The sequence below is a fragment of the Chiloscyllium punctatum genome, chromosome 41 (assembly GCF_047496795.1).
Source record: "Chiloscyllium punctatum isolate Juve2018m chromosome 41, sChiPun1.3, whole genome shotgun sequence".
NCBI classification, from domain to species: Eukaryota; Metazoa; Chordata; class Chondrichthyes; order Orectolobiformes; family Hemiscylliidae; genus Chiloscyllium; species Chiloscyllium punctatum.
The window spans coordinates 44,693,218-44,708,813 of record NC_092779.1 but is presented as its reverse complement, the minus strand read 5'-3'; the positions used below and the strand labels follow the sequence as shown (position 1 = coordinate 44,708,813).

Below are 15,596 nucleotides of genomic sequence, written 5' to 3'. Positions count from 1 at the left end.
TGGGGTATTATTACTACAGAGGAACTTTGATTGTCTGAAAGTTGATTATCTGAATAAGATCGCAAGGTCCCGACGCTTGTCTAAACTGTGTAATCCAGTATTTGATTATCCGAACAAAATACTCCTTGCCCGTGTCGTTCTGATAATTGTGGTTCCTCTGTATGTACAATTCAAAGAATAAAAAAAGGATTGAAATGCCTTGGAAGATTGACAGATTTGATCTGATTCAATTGGAGTGTTAATTTGCAATAAAATTACTTTGAGAAGAGTTTTACGAAGTTCCAGATCCTCTTGAACCAATCACTGAGGAATACGGTCAACCCAGAGCAACCATGCTTATGTATAATTTCTGATCAACCAGATGCCTTTTGCAGTTCATATATGTTTATACTAACAAGCTGTTAGTTCAGAAGCAACTGCAATTAATTTTGATCAAGTGGATCGTTTGGTGAAATTTGGAAAAATAACATCTGAATCTTTTTGGTTGTTGCCATGTCAAACTTCTGGATTATATTCTACAATTTAGCATAAGGTTAATGGCGGACTTGATTAAATCAATTGAAAATTTTATTTCAGCTTCTGCACCCAAACATTCATGTTTTAGCCTGACTTATTGCCAATTTATTTGAGGTGGAGGAGCTTTGTCATGGAATCAATATGGTACAGCAGGAGACTATTCAGCCCACTGAGTCTGTCTGTAGAGAGTTGAGTCAGTCCCAGTCCCCTGCTGTTTTCCTATAGCTCTGCAAATTTGTTTCCTTCAAGCGCCTATTCAGTTTCCTTTTGTAATCTGTCTCTGCTTCCATCATCCTCATCGACAGTATTTAAGATAATTGCTACTGTTGAGTACAACTGTTGAGGACCTGCCATGGTCTTACATATGTCTGTCATATCTCTCGTCAATTGCCTTGGAATGACAACAATCTCAGCTTCAGCAATCCAACAGTATAACTAAAATTCTTCAACTACATCCTTTCAAGGATCCCTGCATCTTTTCTACATTGTGGTGACCAGAGTTGAACATGCTACTCTAGTTGTGTCTTAAGCAGAGCTTTATGTACGATTTGCATAAGTTCACTGCTTTTGTGAACAATACTTCTGTGTATGGAGCCATTATTCAATAAGCCTGCTAGCCACTCTCTCAATATGTCTTGCTATTTTCAAAGACATTTGCACATGTGTCCACTGGTTCTGCTTTCTTTAAGAGCCTTGCTTTTTATTCTATTTTAACTCCTCCATTCTTCATCATCTCATAATTCTCTGTATTAAATTCTATTAATCGCTTGTCTATCCATTCTGTTAGCCAATTTATTTTCTGTTACAGTTGATTAATGTCATCTTCACTATTTGCTACAAAAAGTAATAATCCTAGCAAGGATCCTTGGGGCTCACCCAATCTTTGGTGAGCACCATTCTCTGTTCTGCGGCCTGAGGGGGAAAAAAGTCCTTCTTCTTTCCTCAAAGTTTTTTTTTGTCAAGGTATGTTTTAATCAGCTTCTTCAAATATGTTACGACATGTCTCTGGAGCAGGTGGGTCTTGAACCCAGGACCTCTGGCTCAGAAAAAATTTACAAAGATGTTGCCAGGGCTGGAGAGTTTGAGCTGTAGGGAGAGGCTGAATAGGCTGGGGCTATTCTCCCTGGAGTGCCAGGGGCTAAGAGGTTTATAAAATCATGAGGGGCATGAATAGAGTGAATAGTCAAGTTCTTTTTTCCTAGAGTAGGGGAGTCTAAAGCTAGACAGGATAGGCTTATGGTGAGAGGGGAAAGGGACCTACAGGGCAAATTTTTCATGTAGATGGTGGTAAGTGTATGGAAAGAACTGCCAGGAGAAGTGAATAGTATATGAATAGCAAGGGTTTAGAGGGATATAGGCCAAATGCTGGCAAATAGGACTTGAATAATTTCGGATATTTGGTCGGCATGGATGAGTTGGACAAAAGGGTCTGTTTCTATGCTGTATATTTCTATGTCATTTGAACCAGATGACTTTTCTGCTCTAAGCCTAGCAAGCCTTTCCAGTATCTCCTCTCTATCAATTTTCAATCCATATATTTGTCTCTGTTGTTACAGCTTCTACTGATATTGAACTTGAAACCAACTGTGTTCTTCTATTAGCAACAACCTTCCTATAGTTCCAGCTGGGACTAACAAGTCAGTTTAGATCAGGGATTAGGTTTATGATGACCTTAGTTCAATTACATATTAACTGAGGCAATCGATGGTAAAAGTTTTGACAAAATGCAAACACTCCAGCTGCAGTCCAGTGAATGGAGAGAGTTAAATTGGAATGGAGTTAAGCAAAGAAACTTTTTTTTAATGAAGACTTGGAGATGCAGTGAAGATTTGTATGCTTGTCTGAAGACCATACCTCCACAATGATTTTGAACTTTAAACAGGATGGTGAGTATATCCTCACTGATATATGGGCAAGGCCTGCCTTCTGGAGCATTTTTGTAATGTTATAAAGTACTTTTTAAAAACAAATATACATGGACAATGTAAGCCTTTTAAACCTTTTCAAAACGACTGTGTGTGTGTTGGGTTGGGGTGTGTGGGGGGAGGGGTGGTGGGGGGGAGTTGGAATAACAAGAAAAATGACCAGCTCTGCAACAAATCCTCTATTGCCTGTATACAGTTGGTAAACTTGTCTTTTGGGGATCACTGGGCTACTTGTCATTTGTTGGATGTCTCTGTAAATCTTCCACAGAATAAATAGACGCTCTGGAAAATGTAACCTCTTCACTACCACAAGCTGCAGTCCAGATTAGTAACTGGTGCCATTTATGTCCTGTTTGCCTCAAGCTTTGGACTGTAACATTTTCAGCTATCTTCCTTTCTCCAGGTATTGTATTCCTGCTGAGGAGAAGAGCAAACTTGATGAAGTGGTGCATACCCTGCTGCAAGCTAATGGCACATCAGGGCTGGACATGCTTGAAAGTAATATAATGGTAAGAACAAAACTTTCTATATGCATGTGAATAGGATGGCTAAGTACTGCAGCCCTTGTAACTGGGATGTACTGGCAAAAATTAACAGGTGAGAGTCTAGATTCTGCCTTTTACCAGCTTTTGCCACTTTAAGTAGGTAGTTAAAAGTGCAAAATAGTGAGAAAGTTTTTCTCTGTGCCTATCGCACTTCACTGAAATTGAAGTGAATTTGGTAATGTTTGGCAAGTTACACAAATTAATCTGCAATCAAGATAAGGGCGATAGAAGGGGACCTCTATGAGTGATTTAAAATAGGCATTAATTTAAAAACAATATGAAATTGATTTATCTTGACGTTTCACTCTGGCATATAGGGCATCCAACTAGTTGAAGTGTGCAGTCACTTTTTAAAGTGCTGGAGTTCAAAGTAGTGAATTCCTTCTAAATTTAAAAATTAAACTTAGTAATTGGTGACTAGAATTTGCTGTTTTCTAGTGTAAAAGAAATATGACATTGATCATATAAATTGTGGCAGGAATTGAATTTTTTAAATTCTTCCTTTTTGATGTGGACATTGCTGGCAAGATTGCCTTTATTGCTGGTGGTGAGAAGCTGCCTTTTTGAACTACTGATGTCCATGTGCTGTTGATTAATCAACAGTGCTATTAGGAAGGGTGTTTCAGAAGTTTACCCCTATAGCAGTGACAAAATCAAGTCACGGTGATAACTGTTGCCTTTGTGCTTTTAGTTATTAGAGATCAAGAATTTAAAGGGGACTTTTGAAGGAGGCTTCGCGAGTTGCTGCAGTGCATCTTGTAGATGGTGTGCACTACTGCCACTGCATCTGAGGAAATGAATGTTTATGTTTGTTGATGAGTATAAATCTGCATTTTTTCCCTGAATGGTGTTGAAGTTGTTGAATTGCAGTCTTCAAACAAATGGAGAGTTTTCCAACTCCTTTGTATTGCAGTGTTAAAATCTAGCCAAGGTGAATGGCCCCATCAAACTCACCATGTTCAAGTACTTTTATATTGTGATTTTTCTCTTCCATATTACCTGTTGATTTCTCACTTATAAGAAACACTAAATTGCTTCTCCTACATGCGGGGAAGAAAATTAGAAAAATAATATCTTTATAACTCCCAATTCCATTTTACAACATAATTTGACAATATCCAGTCAACCCAAGTCAGCTACTAATCAGTATCTGGAAGGAAGAATTATTGCACGTCATCTAGTAAGTTGTATTTCTATCATTTTTGTTTATTTTGAAATGCATGAATTAGAAATTCTGTCTTTCAGAGGAGATGTTAAACTGAACTTCCATCAATTTGTTTATGTAGCTATAAAAGATTTCATGGCCACTATTTACCGAAGAGCAGGAGAGTTCTCCTGGTGTTTTCACTACCATTTATCCGTTAACCAAGACCACTAAAATAGATTAACGTGCTGTTTATCTCATGTTGTTTCTGAGACCTTGCTGTTTGCTAATTGGTTGTCTCATTTGCCTACATAATAACAATGACGACACTCCAAAAGCAATTCATGACTGAGAAGCATTTTAGGACGTCCTGAGGGTGTGAAAAGTGCTTTGTGAATGTAAGCTGGTTCTTTTTTTTTATTTTGTACTCAAGAGGTGATGTATGTTAGTGCTAGAGAATAGGATACTTTTTCATTTTCATTATCCAATGTTGGCATCAAGCACTCCATGTAGCGTGCAAAATGTTTAGATGTGGAGTAAAGCAGGAGCTGATTAACCAGTTTTATTTTCGTGACTCCCTTTTCTATATAGCCAGTGTAATTCCTTTGCCTTTGAGGTATGGAATCACTGTGATTATCTAATTAGCTCCTAAATTCTAAATTGTTTTTAAAATGAGGTAATTGTTCTTGAGGCTCACTTTTAAAAAAAAAACTGGACAAGATGTTACTTCCGCAGGCCAGAATTCTTGAATATGTAGGTTTGGCTTATGACCTGAATCAGCATTAATTCCTTTCGTGGTACTTCGATACATGGCTGGTCTTAGTGTTTTTTCCACTAAATCTTGTCCGTTCTCCTCTGCTTTGTAGTTACATAGGATGTGTTGATGTCCTACTACAGCAGCAACTGTATCAGAAAGGCCTCAAAATATTATTTAGAAAAAATAAACTGCTGAATGGTTAGCACCCAGCTTTCTCCCCAGTGTTCTCCCCATATCTTGTCCACATGCCCACTTATCTAGCAGCCCTCTGGTAAATAGCCATTATCACTTCTGGTAATTCCTTTTGTAATTGAAAACAATGCAGTCAGAGCCAAATGTATGTTGCCATTTGTTTCATTTGAAGAATATTTTCAGTTCATGTCAAGATTTTACCACTTTTACTTACATAATTTAAAAGCTGAAGAAACATAAAAGCTAACAAGAATGCTTTGAAAATAATTTTGACAACTTGATAAACATTGCCATAATTACACGCAATTATGTAATTGAGGGAGGGGGGGATCACAGCATCTCAGAATCACAGAAGTATTACAGTGCAGTCAGAGACCATTCATTCTCATTGTAGCCTGCACTGGCTTTCTGAGCATTTTGGCTCACTGTCATTCTGTTTTTCCCTGTAACCCTGTATGTTGTTCCTATTTAGGGTGGCACGGTGGCTCAGTGGTTAGCACTGCTGCCTCTCAGCACCAGGGACCCGGGTTCAATTCCTGCCTTGGGCAACTGTCTGCGTGGAGTTTGAACATTCTCCCCGTGTCTGCGTGGGTTTCCTCCAACAGTCCAAAGATGTGCAGGTTAGGTGAATTGGCCATGATAAAATTGCCCGTAGTGTTAGGGGTAAATGTAGGGGGATGTGTCTGGGTGAGTTGCTCCTCAGAGGGTCGGTGTGGAGTTGTTGGGCCGAAGGGCCTGTTTCCACACTGTAAGGAATCTAATCTAACCTAATCTAAAAAATCTAATCTAATCTTCTAATGCCCTCATGATGCCTCAATTGGTCGTGCATCAACCATACTTCATGGCAGTGCATTCCAGACCCTAACTACTCAGAAAAATATTTCTCTTCTTGCATTTACTTCTTTTGCAAATTTCTGTCCTCTGATTTTTGATTCCATTACAAGTACTGGAGGAACAATTGTCACCATCTACTCTGTTCAGATGCCTAATGATTTTGAAAGCTTCTATCAGATTCCCTGTTACCCTTCTCCTCTCCAAGTAGGTCCCAACTTCTCCAATCTGTCCTCAAGTTTCTCATCCCTGAAACCATTATTGTACATCTCTTCTGCATTTTCTCCGATACATTCACATCCTTCCTGAAATCTTCCCGGTATATAGAACTGTACTCAATACTCCAGCTGAGTTCTAACTAGTGTCCTAGTTAACTAGTTCAACATAGCCTCCCTACTCTATGCCACATTTTGTTTCATTTGAAACACACATTTTCAGTTCAAGACTTTTTCATGTTTACTCTCACGAACTTGATTTGAGTATTTTGAAGAAGTAACAAAGAGGATTGATGAGGGTAGTGTGGTGGACGTGATCTATATGGACGTAAGATGTTCATCAAGGTTTCTCCTGGTAGACTGGTTAGCAAGGTTAGATCTCATGAAATACAAGGAGAACTAGCCATTTGGATACAGAACTGGCTCGAAGGTAGAAGACGGAGGGTGGTGGTAGAGGGTAGTTTTTCAGACTGTGACCAGTGGAGTGCCACAAGGATCGGTGCTGGATCCACTGCTTTTAGTTATTTATATAAATGATTTTGATGCGAGCATAAGAGGTACAGTTAGTAAGTTTGCAGATGACACCAAACTTGGAGGTATAGTGGACAGCAGAGAAGGTTACAATGGTATCTTGATCAGATGGGTTGAGGAGTGGCAGATGGAATTTAATTTAGATAAATGTGAGGTGCTACATTTTGGGAAAGCAAATCAGAGCAGGACTTATACACTTAATGGTAAGGTCCTGGGGAGTGTTGCTGAACAAAGACACCTTGGAGTGCAGGTTCAGAGTTACTTGAAAATGAAGTTGCAGATAGGCAGGATAGTGAAGAAGGCATTTGGTATGCATTCCTTTATTGGTCAGAGCATTGAGTATAGGAGTTGGGAGGTCATGTTGCGGCTGTACAGGACATTGGTTAGGCCACAGTTGGAATATTGCGTGTAATTCTGGTCTCCCTCCTATCGGAACGATGTTGTGAAACTTGAAAGGGTTCAGAAAAGATTTACAAGAATGTTGCCAGGGTTGGAGGATTTGGGCTATAGGGAGAGGCTGAACAGGCTGTGGCTGTTTTCCCTGGAGTGTCGGAGGCTGAAGGGTCACCTTGTAGAGGTTTACAAAATTATGAGGGGCATGGATAGGATAAATAGGCAAAGTCTTTTCTGTGGGGAGTCCAGAATTAGAGGGCATAGGTTTAGGGTGAGAGGGGGAAAATGTAAAAGGGACCTAAGGGACAAGTTTTTCACGTAGAGGTGTTACATGTATGGTATGAGCTGCCAGAGGAAGTGGCGGAGGCTGGTACAATTACAGCATTTAAAAGGCATCTGGATGGGCCTATGAATAGCAAGGGTTTAGAGGGATATGGGCCAAGTGCTGGCAGGTGGGACTAGATTAGGTTAGGAATCTGGTTGGCATGTACAAGTTGGACCGAAGGGTCTGGTTCCGTGCTGTACATGTCTATGACTCTTAATTCAAAGGTTGAATAAATGCAAAATCAAATAAGAGGACTTTGAAAATAGTTTTGAAAACTTGAAAAATATTACTATAATCCTAAATGCCAGCTGGACCTAATTGACAGAGAAAATCCAGTCAATGAGAAACTTAGCAGGTCTTCCAAGAGTACTGTATGATTTTATTAACTTCTCTCTCTGTCCTACCACCTTTAATGAATTATGCAGATATACAAGATAAAAACAATAACTGCAGATGCTGGAAACCAAATTCTAGATTAGTGGTGCTGGAAGAGCACAGCAGTTCAGGCAGCATCCAAGGAGCAGCAAAATCGACGTTTCGGGCAAAAGCCCTTCATATACAGCCAGGTCTCTGGTCCTGCACATGCTTTAGAATCAGACCTTATTTTCTACTATCTCTCCATGTTCTTTGCATTGAAATGTTTCATTGTATTGAACTTCATTTGCCATCTACCTATCCACTCATTCCACCAACTTGTCAATGTCATTTTGAAGATCTATACTGTCCCTTTAACAATTTAAAGTGCTCCCAGGTTTTATATTACAAATAAATTGATTTATTCCTTGCACACCAAGATCTATATCATATAGGTATTAGAAACAGCAAAGCTCCCAATAAAAACAAAGCTTCCACCAGACTAAAAATACCCACCAGCTATTTGTTTTCAGCCCCTCAGTCAATTTTGCAGCGACCTTTTACTCCATATGCTATTACTTCCCTCAAGTGTTCTGTGATATTGTATCAAATGCTTTTGGAAATCTATGCACATCTCCATACTGACCTTGCTCTGATCAATAATCTCTGTTACCTCCAAAAAAAACTCCAAAACACGATTTTTCCTTGACAAACCTTTTTGAAATTAACTAGCAGTTTTTTTTTCCATTTGACAATTGATCCTGTCCACAATAACAGTTGCTGGAATATTCCCACCATCGAATTTAAACTGACTGCTCTGTAGTTGCTGGGCCTGTCTTTACAACTTTCTTTGGACAAAGGTATAATTTTTGCAGTTCTCCAGTTCTTTGACACCAGATTGAAAGATTAATGTCAGTGCCTCTGTAATTTTCACACTCACTTCCTTTAATATGTTTCGGTGAATCTCATCCGGTTTGATACCTTATCAACTTTTTAATGTTAGCAATTTATTCAATGCCATCTCCTTATGAACTTTACGCCCTGCTAGTATCTGGCCATCCTCCTTTGTCACATGGCTCAGGCAGCATATATCTCATAAAGAAGTGAAAGTATTCAATTAACGCCTCTGCCATGTTTCCTGCCTCCATTTATAAATTTACTTTTTGATCTCTAATGGTCTTACTATCTTATGCCACTATCTTATGTGCCTTTGGAATCTTTGGGATTTCTCTATATGTTAGATTCCAGGTATTTTTCAAATGACATCTGCCTCTCATGTTTACATGTTCACCTCTCTTCTGTACTGAGCTTGATTCTCAGTTGTATTTTCCACTTTATTTCTATCCCCTTCAACTAGGGAGTTCTTAATTTGTTTGTCCTACTTTTCCCTATTGAGGAAATGTACCTTGCGTATGCCTGATTCATTTCTTCGAAGAAAGCTCATTGTTCAGCAGCTGTTGTTCTTGCCAACCTTTGGTACCAATCTGCTCAGTTCTTGCCCTGTTGAAGTTGGCACTGTGACAGTTACTCTAGAATGTTCATTGTCGTTTTCTTCCATCATCCTAAACCTTGTGATGCAATCGGAACTGGCCCCCAAATGTTATTCTACTGACACTCATTCTACTTGGCCCATCTTATTCCAAGAACCAAGTCTAGCAGTACCTCCTTTTTTTGTTAGACTGGACACAGACTGCAGGAAACTGTCGTGAATGTGGACTAAGAACGCTTGTTACTCTTTGCCCGTTACACTACTATTATAAGTACTTCATATTGTTTGTTATATCTATAGTTTCCCTGCAGATTCAATCCCTTATATCCTTCCCACTAGTTAATGTGTATAGATTGCACCAAGCAATGTAAATGCAGTCTTTGCTCCTTGGGATTAGCCAATTAAATTTTGCCTTTTAGTGCCCTGAGGCATCCTTTTTCTCCAGCATCACTGTGCTCTCCTTAACCAAAAACATCACCCCTCCGCTTACTTCTTTACTATCTTTTCTGAAAACTTTAAAACCAGAGATGTTTAACCACCACCACCACCCACCCCATCTGACCCCAGGACTTTGGACTATGAATGTTCTATCTCAGGAAGAACAGTTGACTAACCACAGCATTACGCAAATTATTATACTTGATTTCAATGAAATAATGATGATCCTTATTCTTGAAAATACATAGCTTTATGAAAATAATCTTACTCATAATCCACTATCCGTGTTTCAGCTCAACTCAGTGGCACTTTTTCAAACGACCTATTCGAAATATTTTCTGTCGTAAAGAGTTTTAATTGTTTCACTTTCCACTAATTTAGCATTTGTCTGTCCTATACACACTGCCCTTATTCATTGTCACCCATCGTAGGATTGAATACGATGTACTAGTTAACAGTGTGCACACTATTAGGATTGAATGCTATGTGCCTATTAACAGTATGCACACTCTTACCCATGAATAACTTAGACTGCAGACCAAAGTCCTAATGTAACCTCATCAGTTTATCATTCTGCTGGTTCACTGCATTGTTTTGGTTTGTTAATTAAACAGTATCATTGTTCATAGCCAATGGTTGCTAAACCCTATCGACCTGCATCTGTGTTCTCTAGGCTTTGGTAAGCAAGTGTTTTGGGGGATGTGTAATCCATATTATATTTGCCTGCAGTGTATTGAGGAGCAATTTGTATCTTGACAATATTGTCAATTTTGCTTGAAGTATTATGTGCCACATCCAATTCTCAACTAACCCCGCTGTCCCAAAAACTAAAGATCATTATTAAATTGCTGCAAGTTTTGATGTATGACAGTATATCACTACGCAACCATCTTCAGTAGTTTTCAAACATTTAATAGTCAAGCAAGTGTTTAGCCAATGGCACACATCTCTAAAATGAAACAATGCAAATTAATCTTTTTGAATTCTTGTGTGTTCGTCAACTGCTAGAAATTATTTTTCTGACACTCGAAGCTTACTGAACACATTAATTCTGAAAGCCTATATTTCTGAACACTTGGGAAAACTTGCTGAGTGACTTGTCTCCTCCTTTAGCTTCCATTAGAGAGCTGGATTGCTTGTCAATCTGAAACGGTGCTCTGAAGCACTATGGGCATAATTAACTCAGATTTGGGAACTCTGAGCCTGCAGAGAGAAATAGCTTCGTTTTGAACTTCAGTCATCAGCCATGATATTTTGGAAGTGCTTCGGAAGTGTGCAGACCCACCCCAGTTAACTCCTCCCCAATCAAAGTGACTTCTCCTCCACAAATAGTAAAAAATTGATTTATTTTATACTAAATTGGCTATTTTATGGTATATTTGTTTTTGAAGAATATATATTTAGCGCATAATGCCATTTTAAACATGAAACATTAAAAACTTTTATGTTGCTGTGTGTTATGGACATTGCAAGAGTATAAATTTATTAGTTGTTGAACTTGTATTAACTGATGAAATTCAAATGGTTATTTCAAAAGCAGCACATTCTAAATTGCATTGAGTTGTGTTATTTCACTTGTTTCTCTCTTTTCCAAAGTAAAATCCAATTATCGCTATCGACCAATATTACACAAACTGGATTTCTGTTTCTTAACTGGTAAATATTTGTCTTGCTAGATCTCTCCAGAGGTCCTGTGTAAGGAGGGGATCAAAGTATGTCGTACTGTACAGCAGAGTGGCCAATTTATTGTATGTTCTCCAGGAGCCTTCGTCTCCAAAGTGTGCTGTGGCTACAGTGTTTCAGAAGCTGTACATTTTGCAACTACCGAATGGTTAAATATGGGCTATGAAGCTGCTAAGGTAACAGACACAATTTACTACATAATCTTGCTTGAAATAAATATGGTAGTTTAAATTTTTTTTTGTACTGCTGGAATGTGTTGGATGAGAAGGAATGGTTGGCAAAGCCATCTGACAAAACCATCAGTCATACCGGTCATACTTGAGCTTTGTAAGGTGTAGTGGAGCCAATTAAAACTCTAATCTGATGTGGGCAAATGGCTCAGTTCTACAATGGGAGGCACTAAGTCTGCATGAGAGAAAGGCACTAGCCAAGTACCCCAATTCTATGTAAGAGACTCTGGGTTTTGGGGAATTCAGCAATAACCTCACCTGTGTAAGTAACTGAAGGTTGTGTGGGTGCTGCTCATTGCCCTAACCTCATTTCAATTAATGAAATTAGAGTATCTCTGACTGCTTTCACACTACTTAGGTCTCTACTCATTTTGGTGCTGTAGGTTATTCAGGTTTCTACTATCAAAGAGCAAGTGATTGTGCTAGACTATTGTGGGCGACACAGTGGCTCAGTGGTTGGCACTGCTGCCTCTCAGCACCAGGAACCGGAGTTCATTTCCTGCCTCAGGCGACTGACTGTGTGGAGTTTGCACATTCTCCCCGTGTCTGTGTGAGTTTCCTCCGGGTGCTCCGGTTTCCTCCCACAGTCCAAAGATGTACAGGTCAGGTGAATTGGCCATGCTAAATTGCCGATAGTGTTAGGTACATTAGTCAGGGGGGGAAGAATGGGTCTGGATGGGTTACTGTTTGGAGGGTCGGTGTGGACATGTTGGGCCGAAGGGCCTGTGTCCACACTGTAAGTAATCTAATCTAAACCCAAGCATTTATTTTTCATTTTATCTCCACCAGAGAATTACATTTGAGAGCCAGCATTTACTGCTGAAGATGTGTTACCCTGGTCTTTGGTATACTGTGTTTTTCTCTCCATCTAACTAGTGTTTTGCTGTGTCTGTATAGGACCTAAAACGGCGGTACATTGCTAATGCATTTTCCATGGAAAAACTACTTTACCTTATTGCAACAGCAGAATCGAAACGAGAAAGTGGGTCAACACTAAGCCACGTTTCTTCACTTTTGAAAGAACTCAGGTACCTTTTTGTGCATTTAGTTGAAATATTTTAAGGTGAGGAAGGAAGCTTACTTTTACTGGTCAAGGGCATTAAATATAAGTGGGGTTTCCTTTACAAATGAATCCATTGTTAAGAGCACATAACACAATTTTATAGCTTAAATGTTATGGAACACTAGTTACTCATTAATTTTACCCCTGTTTGTGCATAAAGGCCAAGTTAATGAGGTGAATGATTTGTAATACAAGTTGATTCCATTTAATAACTCCATTTCACAGAATCACAATTATTATGGAGCATTCAGTCCATTTATTCCTGCATCTAGTGCTAATCTTTTACCTTTACCCATTATCCCTGCACCGTTTCATACTAAATAATCATACAATGTCCTCTTGAATGCCTCAATTGGACCTGTCTGCACCATATCTCTGCACAGTGTGTTACATACTATACAAACTTGCTACGTGAAAAGCATTTTTCTTCTCATCACCCTTGCTTATGCATGTTATCTTAAAGTTTATATCCTTTTTTTACTGAGAGAGAACAGCTTCTCCATATCTACTCTATGCAGACTGCTAGTGAGATTTTGAAAACCTCTATCAAATCTCCTCTCAGCCTCCTTCTCTCCAAAGAAAACAAACCCAACTTCTTCATTCTATCCTCTTAACTGAAGTTTTTCATTCTTGGAAGTATTCTTGTAAATCCCTTCAAGGCATTCACATTTTTGCTCTAATGTAGTGCCCACAACTATACAAAATACTGAGGTCATACGAGTGTCTTGTATAAGTTCAAAATCACCTCCCTGCTTTCATATGCTGTTCCTCTATAAATAAGGTTGATACCACTTTGTTTTACTCCTCCCACCCTTCCCCCTGTAAAAACGCCATCCCATATTCCCAATTCCTTCGTCTCCGCCGCATCTGCTCCCAGGAGGAGCAGTTCCAAAACTGTATCACCCAGATGGCCTCCTTCTTCAAGGACCGCAATTTCCCCCCAGACGTAGTCGACGATGCCCTCCACCGCATCTCTTCCACTTCCCGCTCCTCCGCCCTTGAGCCCCGCCCCTCCAACCGCCACCAGTACAGAACCCCACTGGTCCTCACCTACCATCCCCCAACCTCCATGTCCAACGTATCATCCGCCGTCATTTCCGCCACCTCCAAACGGACCCCACCACCAGGCACATATTTCCCTCCCCTCCTCTATCAGCGTTCCGAAAAGACCACTCCCTCCGTCACTCCCTCGTCAGGTCCACACCCCCCACCAACCCAACCTCCACTCCCGGCACCTTCCCCTGCAACCGCAAGAAATGCAAAACTTGCGCCCACACCTCCCCCCTTACCTCCCTCCAAGGCCCCAAGGGATCCTTCCATATCCACCACAAATTCACCTGCACCTCCACATACATCATCTATTGCATCCGCTGCACCCGATGTGGCCTCTTCTATATTGGGGAGACAGGCCGCCTACTTGCGGAATGTTTCAGAGAACACCTCTGGACACCCAGACCAACCAACCCAACCACCCCGTAGCCCAACACTTCAACTCCCCCTCCCTCTCCACCAAGGATATGCAGGTCCTTGGACTCCTCCATCGCCAGACCATGGCTACACGACGGTTGGAGGAAGAACGCCTCATCTTCCGCCTGGGAACCCTCCAACCACAAGGGATGAACTCAGATTGCTCCAGTTTCCTCATTTCCCCTCCCCCCACCTTGTCTCAGTCAAATCCCTTGAACTCAGCACCGCCTTCCTAACCTGCAATCTTCTTCCTGACCTCTCCGCCCCCACCCCACTCCAGCCTATCACCCTCACCTTGACCTCCCTCCACCTATCGCATTCCCAACGCCCCTCCCCCAAGTCCCTCCTCCCTACCTTTTATCTTAGCCTGCTGGACACACGTTCCTCACTCCTGAAGAAGGGCTGATGCCCAAAACGTCGATTCTCCTGTTCCTTGGATGCTGCCTGACCTGCACTTTTCCAGCAACACATTTTCAGCTCTGATCTCCAGCATCTGCAGTCCTCACTTTCTTCTCTATCTCTTTTGCCATGTTCAATGATCTGTGCACATATACACCCAGGGTTCTTTGCTCCTGAACCCCCTTTAGAATTGTACCTCCTATTTTATGTTACCTTTTAATGTTCTTTTGACAAAGTGCATCACCCCACACTTCTCTGCATTGAACCTCATCTGCCACCTATCTACCCACTCCACTAACTTATCAATGTTCTTTTGGAATTCCATGCTGTCTTCCTTTTTAATGTCGACTGCAAAATTTGAAATTGCCCCTGCACACCAAGGTCTAGCTCATTAGTGTATATCAAAAAAGCAAGGGTCCCAATAGGCACCTGTGGTGAAACTCCACTACAAATCTTCCTCTGGCTCAAAAGATATCCATTGATCATTACTCTGTTTCCTATCATCCAACTTATTTTGTATTCATGTAGCTGCTGTACCATTTATTGTCATGAACTATAACATCCCTCACAGTTTTTTGTGGCATTATATCAATGCCTTCTGGAAATCCATGTATACCGCATCCATAGCTTTGCTTTCGTCAACCCTTTCTGTTACCACTTCAAAAACATCAGCAATTAGATATAATTTCCCCTTGAAAAATCCATACTGACTCTTCCTAATCAGCCAAACCTTTTCCATTTTATCCCAAATAATGTTACGAGAATAAAACAAAAAAAAGATGATGCTGGAGATCTGAAATAAGCAAAAACAGAAATTGCTGGAGAAACTCAGCAGGACTGGCAGCATCTTTGGAGAGAAAACAGAGCTAACATTTCGAGTCCAGAACTGAAGAAGAGACCAGACGTTAGTGGTTGTGGATTTGATAGGTACTGTATAAGGGACCTTGGTGAATTGCTGCAGTTTATCTTGTAGATGGTACACACTGCTACTACTGTGCATCAGTGATGGAGGGATTGTTTGTGGATGTGGTGCCAATGCATCTAACGGCTTTGTCCTTAATGTTGTCAAGCCTCTTGAGATTTGTTGGAGCTGCACTCA

The 15,596-nt window shown here is 40.4% G+C and overlaps 1 protein-coding gene across 3 annotated transcripts in view; it reads left to right on the top strand.

Moving 5' to 3' along the window:
* Positions 1–15,596, top strand: part of LOC140465027 (protein Jumonji-like) — a 449,631-nt gene that overhangs the window by 410,854 nt on the left and 23,181 nt on the right. For all 3 annotated transcript variants that reach the window (XM_072560822.1, XM_072560821.1, XM_072560823.1), the window contains 3 exons: positions 2,845–2,950; positions 11,332–11,514; positions 12,466–12,596. In XM_072560822.1, coding sequence (XP_072416923.1) covers positions 2,845–2,950; positions 11,332–11,514; positions 12,466–12,596 — 420 coding nt within the window. The remainder of the gene's footprint in view (positions 1–2,844; positions 2,951–11,331; positions 11,515–12,465; positions 12,597–15,596) is intronic.